The sequence below is a fragment of the Lepidochelys olivacea genome (genome assembly GCF_965140295.1).
Source record: "Lepidochelys olivacea isolate rLepOli2 genome assembly, chromosome: 3".
Lineage (NCBI taxonomy): Eukaryota > Metazoa > Chordata > Testudines > Cheloniidae > Lepidochelys > Lepidochelys olivacea.
In genome coordinates, this window is record NC_140413.1 from 104,016,070 (window position 1) to 104,028,757 (window position 12,688).

The 12,688-nt window shown below is 41.3% G+C and overlaps 1 protein-coding gene across 3 annotated transcripts in view; it reads right to left on the reverse strand.

The window, feature by feature from the left end:
- Window positions 1-3,719: 3,719 nt before the first annotated feature.
- The window catches only part of AHI1 (Abelson helper integration site 1), a 182,134-nt gene continuing 173,165 nt past the window's right edge, over window positions 3,720-12,688 (reverse strand). For 2 of the 3 annotated variants that reach the window (XM_084625129.1, XM_084625128.1), the window contains exon 27: window positions 3,721-4,930. In XM_084625129.1, the coding sequence (XP_084481255.1) occupies window positions 4,717-4,930 (214 nt within the window). In that variant the 3' untranslated portion in view covers window positions 3,721-4,716. Of the gene's footprint in view, window positions 4,931-12,688 lie in introns of all 3 variants that reach the window. The other variant, XM_084625130.1, reaches the window with a different exon arrangement.

Genomic DNA, 12,688 nt, shown 5'->3' on the forward strand with positions numbered 1-12,688 from the left:
AATCTCCCTCTTGGTTTCTAAGGTTTAGTCTGAAGGACCCCAGTAAATAGCATGGAACTCAGCGTACACACCAGAGAAGGATGAAGAGCTTGGTAGGATGATTAAAAGGTCTTAGCTCCGAAAGATTAAAACACATGACGGAAGCCACCAAAGCTCTGTTATAATGAGCCTTTCCACTCTCTCCTGTTCCTTCTTCTAAAGCTCCAATTCCTAGTTGCTACATTCTCCTAAATCTGCCCCAGACAGCAGTTTTCTTCTCAAGCTGCTCATTTACTTCTTTCAAACCTCCTCTCCCTTTTATTCCTTATGCTCAGTAGTTCTGTTCCAAATGCACACATTGCCACTTTTAAGCAATACAACCCTTTGAATTGATACAGTATGTTTTTACAGGCACAGTTGCACATCCATAAATTATTTCCTCCAAAACATTCTGGGTCGTTTTAGGACAGAATGCTAAGCAAAAAAGGTGAAAGACCTGAAAATTAACCTCTCATCTCCTTTAACATTCAGCAAATGCTTCTCATTTTTCCCTCACTTCCAGACTACAACAAGTACTTTTTTTAAGACTGTACGATATGCATGGAAAGTGTGCCCAGTTTTATACTTTGTTACGGAGGTAACTTTTTCTGGCACTCTAGGTTACCCCTTCAATTGGAGAGAGTATGTATTTTATAAAATGAATAGTTAGGATAAGCACTAACTCGGCCTTTAAGTCAATGGTGGAAAACTAATTAAGCTGTTACATCAGCCCTGTGGAAAACTGAAACAGTTTAGTTGGGGATTCAATTTAAAAATTATAGCGGCTTTGTTTTAAGAAGTTGGAGGCAGTACACTTTTAAAAATATAATCCTACAGTACAACTAGGACTGTACTAACACCCATTGTACTTGGAGAGGAAACTTTGAACAGGCATACACGCTAACGCAAAGGTAAGTATGAAACTGAAGTTCATACTAATTTCACAGATGCTAGAAAAGAATCATTTAAAAAAAAAAAACTTCTGTGTTTACCAAACAAGTGTTTTTGCTTTAGCTTGTTCCCGCCTTAGATGAAGTATTTCCTATTCACCTTAGTAATTAGAGCAGAAAGATGTGGTGAATGAAGTGCCTCATTATCAAGTTTGCCTCCATGGTCTCTGCAGAATGGCTACCATGCCGGCTATTTTTCATAGCTGTCTGCTTTTGCTTGTGTTGGACCATTGTTAACCCTAAATGATACTGACATTCAATTCTTCATCAGACAATCAGGTCCAGCCGGCAGATTTAGTTCACTAGTCAGAGACTTTCAATTGTCATATTCTTCTGTGTTCTCATTAGCCCTTGTTTGACTGTGATCCATTGCCTATTGCCTTTTGAGTTAAGTGATGCTACAAATATACAACTTGCGTTTTATGATGTCCATTCCTTAAAACATTAAAAGAAAAAAGAAATGCAAGCTGATGGTTATGGGGGAATGCAAGGAAAAAATGAGTCGTCTCTTCCTTTCCATTTTAATTGTTCACATTTGTGTATTGTTCAACATGTCTTTGCTGACCCACACATACATGTTACAGATGGAGAAATGTATGTATCCACACAAAAACATATACAATAAAACCCCAAAACAACAAACCACTATACTCTCACTGGCCAGGTAGTTATAAACTTCTGTAATGTTTCATCTCCTTGTATAGATTTCTACCTGCTTTGTTCCACCGGTGATCGCCATTGTCATTATTCCACTGACACTATTTGTGCCACTAGATCAAAGTTAAGTCTGTGTTTCCTGTAGAAACCCCTCATTATAACGCTGCCACTCTGGGCTGTAACTTAGTGAACAAGGTTTCAGCTCACTCACATTTGGGATGTTTAATGTGCAGCGCTAAAAAAAAATAAGGAGAGGGGAAAATGTTCAGATCATGTGTGCAGTATGCATTCTCAACCCTTCCCCCCCCTTAAATTAAAATTTCATCCCTCTACATGTCTAGAAAGTTGCCACCAAGCGTGTGAAGTTCACCATTTTTAACAACTTTTTATGCGTGTGCTGCATTATCATGAAAAAGGCACCATGCTACACAAGGACACAAAGTTTCATTTCCAAGATTAGTTTACTAAACCATCCCCTTGCTACTACAAATTGACTTGACAAATAGAAAACTTATTCTTTTATGCTTGTTTGTATATTTAAAATAATCTGAATGCCGGTGGGGAAAAAAGCGTTGCCATTTCTCAGACTTCAACACCACTGAAAAGAAAAATGAGATTTTTTAAAATGAATGCATTGGCTACATTTCTAAACACAGGTAAAAACTACAAGTCCTTGATATTATCTCCTGATATGTACTAGTTTAAAAGGTTAATAATAATCTTAATCTGACTCTCCTAATTTGGATATTGAAAATGGCTCAGAAGAGTTGTTTTGTTAAATCCAGATCTTTGTTCTTTCTCATTTCCTCTGAAGTAAATGCAGTTCACTCTAACACTGCACTGAAGGAATACAAAGCAGTAAAAGAACCTAACCTTCATGAGGCAGGGAGAAAAGGATAATGCAAATAAAGCCAGTGATTCTGTAATAATGAGAATAGTAACAAAACAGTTTTTAAAAGTATATTTCCAACTCCATAAATTTTCATGTTGGGTCTTTTAGTGGATTTCTCTGCCTAACTGTGAGTTGGAACCATGCCTTGGAAGACACGTCTTCTGCCTCTCCTCTCTCAATTTGGAAAGTGTGGCAAAGCAGCTCTGTTTAGCTTCAGAGCAGTGAACATAATTGGAGCCCTAGTTCCAAGCATGAAAGGAGGCACTGTGCCTTTGATTAGAACTACCATTTCTCTCTGGTGTGTATCTGAAGTGTTATTTTTATCTTCAGCATCCACAATGCCAAATCAACATTTTACTAGGCTTTCCAAAGGAGCACCCAGCTCTTGGCTACTGCTCTGCTCACCCTTACATCAGTGGTGTAGCCTGATGTCATGCTTTGCCCTTATCTTTAAATGTGACCAATGACATTTTTAAAGTCAGAAGATGCTGACATTTTCCTTTCATAAAGCATTAAATCCCACACACCTCACTGAAGTGGCAGCTGGGCTGTATTTCAACAGCAGCTTGACAAGAAGCCAGGCTAAAATATTAAGCAGTTTCACTACACAGGAATAATATGCTTTTATAATATATGGCTAGGGAAACACACACATAGGAGTTCATTATCACCCCAGTGCACACATGTAACTCCTGTTTAGGATAATATGGGATTTGCATACACACACACACACACACTGGGCAAACAGAGCATTTAACAATGCCCCTGAACAAAGGATTTTTTCCTGAGGAGTTTTACCCAACCGAAACATGTTTACATATTTTATGTCTTCAAAACATGTGCAGGGATGACACTATAATATATGGCAACTAGTCCTTTGCATCTGGGTGCATTTCACACATCAGTGCCCAACATGGTTATTCTCACTTCTTTTTTTAATGGAATCAAGTGCCCTGTCTACTAAATAAGGGTTTTCTAATTTTATATTATTTATTGCTTCAGAGGGGGAGGGGGAAGATTTTCCTAGCAGAGTAAAAATAAACTGGACACCATCAGTCAGAAAAAATACCAGCATTAACTGATGGAAAGTATTTCATTTAATGTCAAATGTAAAATGATAGTATTGTAAGAAGTTATTGAAATAATTAATAATGGTTCACAACATAGTGCCATTATTTTCAAAAATAGATAAACTAAACATATAAAGGAAATAAATACTACACACAGCATAAAATAAACTACCCATTTTGATATGAAACCTTTCTTCAAAATAAAGTAAAATATATTTGGCAATGCTGCTCTCAGTGCAGCAAAAACTGAGTTTTACAAAGTTTTAGTGCACATTTATAGATGTATAAAAAGCCTTCATTTTAAAAATCAATGTACCAAAAAGATGAAGTTTCCAATCCTTACTCATGTTGGTGAGCTTTATTTACAAGTTGTTCCACTGAAGTCAATTTACTTGCATGAGTAGGTGTTCACCAATAAAAACAAGGGTTGCAAAATCTAGTCCAAAGTGAATACTCAACAAAAGGAAGACATAAAAAGTGTGTTTTCATGTAGACCCGTGTAAGATTCTTTCAGAGTGGTCACATGCTACATACAGAATACCGTCTGTCTTTTTACTTGCAAAAAAATCAAAATTGCTAACACAAAACCTTCTATTGTGGTCAAGCTTGTTTAATTTTAGGTCACAGAGTACTAACAACTTTGGACTTCAGTCTATCACCTTTGCTCATGCTCAAAAATGGCCTGGATCCAACGCCCATTGAAGTCAATGGGAATTTTTCCAACAGTAAAATTCTAGTCAGCATGAGAAAGGTAGCAGAATCGGGATTTAGATTATTTCAGAATGTATCTGTAAATGCTGCTTTTGGGAAATATGAGAGCCAAACTTCAGGCTTGAACTGTCCAGGAGCCCAATCCTGTGAACTGCTGGATACTCCAATTTCGTTAACATCAGTAAGAGCTGGAGGTGCCAGGTTCCTTGCAGAATTAGGCTCTATATGACATGGCATGTCTTGAGAGGAGTATGGGGGAATTTTGTGTGTTTGTCTATGTTTAATGTTTTGGTTTTCAATGTTTTTTTATCCTGAAAGTGAGATCATCATTTCAGCATAAATCCCATTCAAATCCATTTTTTTGCATACAATATTCTGAATGCGACACCTATATCTGGAGTTAAATGATGACTACACTTCAACTGTCAGGCTCAAAGGCAACATTTGTCTTTCCACTTGCACTTGAGCTTTTCACTGCTTTTTTCTTCTTCAGTTCTAACCCATGTGTTCTAGGATTGTTTTCAATGCTGTTAGCGGTAATTGATGATGCAAGGGTGTCAAGAGCCATTACATTTGGCTGACTCTCTATTGTTTCATTCTTCAGTATCCTTTTCTTCTTCTTCTTCGTAATTCTATTGGGGGAGGGGGAGAGAAGGAGGATAAGAAACATACAGAATTAGCTAAAGTTTAGAGCTATTTCCAACCACAGCTGACATGCTAAAACAATTGTCTGCCTTTCCCCCTTGAGTATAGTGGTGAAACAGCTGTAAGTACTACTTTGCTACTGCAGAACCAAAACAGACAAAAGCACTAGAACCAAGTATGGTAGTCTCTATTCCAAATCCATTGCAACATATGTTCTAACTGTCCTGTTCGATGACAGCTGCCCATGATTTTTAAAACTAACTAGAGCCTTGAGTAATCAATAAGTTTAATTATTTTAAAAGTGTCAAATTATCAATCCTCTGGCCCCCTCCAAAGAGCCATTACAGAATATTGGTCATCCTCCAACTTTGATTTCCACAATATTCCAGTCAAAGAGAGATTCCCGGTTTATTTATTCATTCACCCACTCTAGGAAAATCATGCAGAGTGGAATAACTCATCTGGTCATTTTAAGTATCTGAACTAGGACGTATTTACAGAAATACAAGCTGCTTTCATGTCCACTAATGTACTGGGCACTTCACATAAGCACCAAACACACCATGAATCAAGCCAGTTTTCTTATGTACCCTCCCCAACTGCTGCCACCCAATTACGGGTTGCGATGGCCATCTGCAGACCCGCAAATGGAGCAGGAATTTGAGTGCATTGTAGTGCTGCAACCCTCATCAAGGCAAAGTCATGGACCCTCTGTTCTGGGAAGAAGTTGATGTAACCTTACTTAAATAATGACTTAGTTTAGACTGTAAGTTCTTTGGGTCAGGGACCATCTCTTTGATCTGTGTTTGCATAGTGCTCAGCATTATGGGGTCTGGGTCCATGACCAGGTCTCCAAGTGCTACCACAGTACAAATGAATAAATAATAAGCGTGGATGACTGAAGTCCAAAGCACATAAAGAGCTTCATGTAGCTGCCCTGGAGGTTGCAAGGCAGAACAATAGTTGATGTTGGTGATACTGCTTTAGTGCAATAAGCTTTCATATGCAAGCCCTTCAAATGGTAATCTTGCTAAAGAAATGAAGGTTATTCTCCTGTAAACGCAGTTCTTTTGAGATGGACTGTGCACAGCCACACCCCGGGATGTGCTAGCAGTGCAGCTCCGAGCACAGGTGCTGACTTTTGTTTTTGCCAGTGGGTACTTTCCACCTTCCGGTTTCACTGTGCGCCATGTATATGCTCCTGCCACCTACTGGTGTCTTGTGGGTGCTCAGCACTCCCTTTTTTTTTTCAATGGGTACTTGAGCCCCAGAGCACCCAAAGAGTCGATGCCTATGGCTCTGAGCACGAAATATTTGACAGCAGTGCCTCGTGGAGAGCCCTCACCGTCACTGATCCTGAACATTCTGAGCAGGAGGCTATAAAAAAGGGGCAAGGCATTCTGGCCACCACAACTCTTTGTACCACCTCCTCCTCAGGTCCAAGATTACATTAGGACTTTGGAGAAAATAGGAAGGTAGGCAGGGACTGTGAACGTGCAGGGTCCATCTTTAAGATCTCTAGTTCCAGGTGAGTGACCTTCATTTTTAACTCTTCTTCAAGTGGCCTGTGTACATCCCCACTCATGGAATAATTTGATATGCAGTTCTGACATGTGCGGAAGGTGGGACGTGGAGTCCTAATTATATAATGACTGAAGTACCATTGTACCAAAGTGAGCATCTGAATGGGAGGCTGGGTCTACTGCATAATGTTTTGTAAATATGTGGATAGAATTCCATGTAACATATCTTCACACTCCTGCAATTGAGAGCTGAAATCGAAGCCACTGTGACAAACAGTTCATGAAACTGAATGGCATCTTCTGATAGGGAAGATGCCGGAGCAACTTCTACGTTATCAGGAGAGGTCTCATCAGCAGGCTCTAGATGTGTGTCCTGGAATTCCATGGGTCCCATTGGTTCTTTCTCTGAAAGGGTTTCTGGGACTACTGATGGGAGGGGATCCTATAGCCCAGTGACACAGATTGATATGGGAGCAGAAGATTCAATGTATGAAGCTTCCCCTGACCTATATGAGGGGACTGATCCCTGTAAGGACAAGTGTGTTCACCATCCCCATAACACCTAGGTGAGAACCAGTAAGGTCATCTGGCACAAGGAGGGAATTGCCAGTCCTGCCAATATTTTGCTTCAGGTTCCTTATCATAGTACTTACTAGGGTAAGAGCATGGTCTGTATCTATGTGAACTGTGTAGAGCATCAGTGTAGCATTTGCCCTGATATGCTTTCTTGGGAACCGCAGTGGTAATTTAACCTGTCTGTCACAATCTAATTCTACAATGTTACTACAATGTTAGACTGAGGATCTGATATCTGTTGATGGCACCAAGGAGTCAGAACCAAGATCCAGAACGGATATTGTTGTTGCATTAGTGGCATGACACTTCTATAGGCATTTTCACTGTGCCATAGCCTTAACCTTTCGCCCCAGGTGTTTTCACAACTGACCAAAGGATCCAAGAGGGATCTGGAATGGTGCTCAGCCCTGCTAACAGGTGCAATATCTCACACCATAATCTTATCTGGAACAGAGGTGCTGGATGTGAAGGAGTGCTCCCACTAGGACTGGCTCTGCTAACACATATGGGGTTCCATTTGTGTCTCGAACTGGGATCTGATGGCTTAGGATCCTTTGGTACTGAAGGTTTTGCTGTCACTCAAGGAGCAGAGGACATTACTCAGCAGCATCTTGAGCTTTTTATTGCCTGAGGGGGTAGGGGCTGACACGGGCCTTTCTGCACTCACAGAGGTGGGTAGGGTTTGGCTGCTTGGGCCTCCTGAAGTACTAAGGCTTGGTGCTGGCTCTGACGCTCTTTGTGAGCTCTTGGGATGAAGGTGCTGCAGACTGCGCACCATGCAGGAGAGCATTCCTTCCCCTAAGCAAGCCAGACGCCTGGTATGGGCATCCAAAGTGGGAATACAGCACGACAAGTGGCACAACTCTTAAACCCTGGTCTCTTCATCTTCAGATCTGCCATGGATACCTGAACTGAGGCATTGGTTCTAATAAACACTAAAAAAAGAAATACTCTTAATAAAGAAAACAAATAAGCTAAAATTTCTAATATTAATCCTAACTAAAAAAAAAAAATCTAACTAAGGCACCAAGTCCTCAAAGAGGATGGATCAATCTGGAGAGGTTCTTGGTTTTTCTGCTTCTGTGTTTGGAAGGAACTGAGGTGGCTGGAGTGCCATGACTCCTTTTAATAGCCTCCCTCTCAGAATATTCAGGAACAGTGAAGGCAGGAGAGGAGGGGGCATAAGAGCACTCTGGAGGAAACTTATGAAATGTTCCACCACCAGGAGCTGTACTCCAGAGCATCCCATGAGTGGGAAAGTGCAGGAGCTAGTCGAAGAACAATTAGAAATGCATGAATGACATCATCCTTCCATACTGTCTCAACAAGGTAGGCACTGCTGTCTTAAGAAATCATGAATCTTGGCATCCAGTCCAGATCATGTATTTTCAAGGACTCTGACCCACAGATCAATCTCCTGAATCCTGCCTGTGTTTTTATCTCTCATGGCTGAACTCTTGTCTAAGACATGAATTTTTGTGTGGAATAACGTCACAATCTCTTTCTTTGCAGCTATATTTACATGCACAACTGGCTGCTTTCCTGTTTCTTTCAAGATGGCACAGGAACTTGAGAAGAATGTTGTTTTAGGCTCAAAAGCAGCTCTCCCCATGATGTCAGAAAAGGCAAAAAGAAAAGGAGGACTTGTGGCACCTTAGAGACTAACAAATTTATGAGAGCACAAGCTTTCGTGAGCTACAGCTCACTTCATCAGATGCATGCAGTGGAAAATACAGTGGGGAGATTTTATATACACAGAAAACATGAAACAATGGGTGTTACCATACACACTGTAACAAGAGTGATCAGGAAAGGTGAGCTATTACCAGCAAGAGAGTGGGTGGCGGGGGACCTTTGAAATCATGGTGGAATTCCTCAAAGGCTTCTTTTCCATGGGTCCAGATGATGAAGATGTCATCAATGTAGCGCAAGTAGAGTAGGGGCATTAGGGGACGAGAGCTGAGGAAGTGTTGTTCTAAGTCAGCCATAAAAATGTTGGCATACTGTGGGGCCATGCGGGTACCCATAGCAGTGCCGCTGATTTTGTAGTCCTACCAAGACTACAAAAAGAAGGATTCTGGGTGGACTCCTCCTGAAAGTCGAAACAGAGTGGATTTCTACATAGAGTGCTTCCGCCGACATGCACAGGCTGAAATTGTGGAAAAGCAGCATCACTTGCCCCATAACCTCAGCCATGCAGAACACAATGCCATCCACAGCCTCAGAAAAAACTCTGACATCATAATCAAAAAGGCTGACAAAGAAGGTGCTGTCGTCATCATGAATAGGTCGGAATATGAACAAGAGGCTGCTCAGCGGCTCTCAAACACCACTTTCTACAAGCCATTACCCTCTGATCCCACTAAGGGTTACCAAAAGAAACTACACCATCTGCTCAAGAAACTCCCTGAAAAAGCACAAGAACAAATCCTCACAGACACACCCCTAGAGCCCCGACCAGGGGTATTCTATCTGCTACCCAAGATCCATAAACCTGGAAATCCTGGAAGCCCCATCATCTCAGGCATTGGCACCCTGACAGCAGAATTAGTCACATAAACACCACCCTATACCGGAAACCTACTGACCGCTAAACTTACCTACATGCCTCCAGCTTTCATCCAGACTACACCACATGATCCATTGTCTACAGCCAAGCTCTACAATACAACCGCATGTGCTCCAACCCCTCAGACAGAGACAAACACCTACAAGATCTCTATCAAGCGTTCTTATAACTACAATACCCACCTGCTGAAGTGAAGAAACAGATTGACAGAGCCAGAAGAGTACCCAGAAGTTACCTACTACAGGACAGGCCCAACAAAGAAAATAACAGAATGCCACTAGCCATCACCTTCAGCCCCCAACTAAAACCTCTCCAACGCATCATCAAGAATCTACAACCTATCCTGAAGGATGACCCATCACTCTCACAGATCTTGGGAGACAGGCCAGTCCTTGCTCACAGACAGCCCCCCAACCTGAAGCAAATACTCACCAGCAGCCACACACCACACAACAAAAACACTAACCCAGGAACCTATCCTTGCAACAAAGCCCGTTGCCAACTGTGTCCACATATCTATTCAGGGGACACCATCATAGGGCCTAATCACATCAGCCACACTATCAGAGGCTTGTTCACCTGCGCATCTACCAATGTGATATATGCCATCATGTGCCAGCAATGCCCCTCTGCCATGTACATTGGCCAAACTGGACAGTCTCTACGTAAAAGAATGAATGGATCCAAATCAGACATCAAGAATTATAACATTCAAAAACCAGTCGGAGAACACTTCAATCTCTTTGGTCACTCGATTACAGACCTAAAAGTGGCAATTCTTCAATAAAAAAACTTTGAAAACAGACTCCAATGAGAGACTGCTGAATTGGAATTAATTTGCAAACTGGATACAAATAATTTAGGTTTGTATAAAGACTGGGAATAGATGTGTCATTACACAAAGTAAAACTATTTCCCCATGTTTATTTCCCCTCCTACTGTTCTTGTAAAGTGCTGGAAATGGCCCACCTTGATTATCACTACAAAAGGTCCCCCCCCCCCCGCCCCGCTCTCCTGCTGGTAATAGCTCACCTTTCCTGATCACTCTCATTACAGTGTGTATGGTAACACCCATTGTTTCATGTTCTCTGTGTATATAAAATCTCCCCACTGTATTTTCCATTGCATGCATCCGATGAAGTGAGCTGTAGCTCATGAAAGCTTACGCTCAAATAAATTTGTTAGTCTAAGGTGCCACAAGTCCTCCTTTTCTTTTTACGGATACAGACTAACACGGCTGCTACTCTGAAACCTGTTAGAAAAGGCAAAACATCAGGAAGAAAACTAAAGGTTTAAAAAAACCCTAATGTGTCCCTGAGAAACTAGCACTGTACAAAACTTGCCTGCTCATTTTTTAATGTAATCCCCTTCCCTTCTAAATTAGCTCCTTCCTGTCAAGGTGTAGCAGCAGATTTTGAGCCGGAGTGTCTCTCCCACTCCTATTATCACGTTCAAATGGCCTCAGCATCCTTAAAGCCTGAGAACTAACCCTCTCTGCAGCACTGCTGCCTGCCCAAACAGGACAGTAATGACACAGAATCACAGAACTGGAAGTGACCTTGTGCAGTCATCTAGTCCAGTCCCTTGCACTCAAGGCAGGACTAAGTATTATCTAGACCGTCCCTGACAGGTGTTTGTCCAACCTGCTCTTAAAAATCCCCAATGATGGAGATTCCACAATCTCCCCTAGGCAAATTATGCCAGTGTTTAACCAACCTGACAGCTAGGAAGTTTTTCCTAATGTCCAACCTAAACAGCTCTTGCTGCAATTTAAGCCCATTGCTTCTTGTCCTAGCCTCAGAGGTTAAGATTAACAATTTTTCTCCCTCCTCCTTATAACAACCTTTTATGTACTTGAAAACTGTTATATCCCCTCTCAGTCTTCTCTTCTCCAGACTAAACAAACCCAGTTTTTTCAATCTTCTCTCATAGGTCATGTTTTCTAGACCTTTAATCATTTTTGTTGCTCTTCTCTGGACTTTCTCCAATTTGTCCACATTCCTGAAATGTGGCACCCAGAACTAGACACAATGCTCCAGTTGAGGCCTAATAAGCGTTGAGTAGAGCAGAATTACTACTTCTCGTGTCTTGCTTACAATACTCCTGCTAATACATCCTGAAATGATGAGGTTTCCTTTTTTTGCAACAGCGTTCCACTGTTGACTCATATTTAGCTTGTGATCCACTATACCCCCAGATCCCTTTCCGCAGTACTCCCTCCTACGCAGTCATTTCCCATTTAGTATGTGTGCAACTGATTGTTCCTTCCTAAGTGGAGTACTTTGCATTTGTCCTTATTGAATTTCATCCTATTTACTTCAGACCATTTCTCCGGTTTGTCCAGATCATTTTGTATTTTAAACCTGTCCTCCAAAACACTTGCAACCCCTCCCAGCTTAGTATCATCCGCAAACTTCATAAGTGTACTCTCTATGCCATTATCTAAATCATTGATGAAGATATTGAACAGAACCGGACCCAGAACCGATCCCTGCAGGACCCCACTCATTATGACCTTCCAGCATGACTGCGAACCACTAATATCTACTCTCTGGGAATGATTTTCCAACCAGTTATGCACCCACCTTATAGTAGCTCCATCTAGGTTGTATTTCCCTAGTTTGTTTATGAGAAGATCATGTGAGATAGTATCAAAAGCTTTACTGAAGTCAAGATATACCACACCTACCACTTCCCCCCCACAAGGCTTGTTACTCTGTCAAAGAAAGCTGTCAGGTTGGTTTAACACGATTTGTTCTTGACAAATCCATGCTGACTGTTATTTATCACCTTATTATCTTCTAGGTGTTTGCAAATTGATTTCTTAATTATTTGCTCCATTATCTTTCTGGGTACAGAAGTTAAGCTGACTGGTCTGTAATTCCCCCAGTTATCCTTATTTCCCTTTTTATAGATGGACAGTATATTTGCCCTTTTCCAGTCTTCTGGAATGCCTTCCGTCCTCCATGACTTTTCAAAGATAATTGCTAATGGCTCAGATATCTCCTCAGTCAGCTCCTTGAGTATTCTAGGATGCATTTAATCAGGCCCTGGTGATTTGAAGACATCTAACTTTA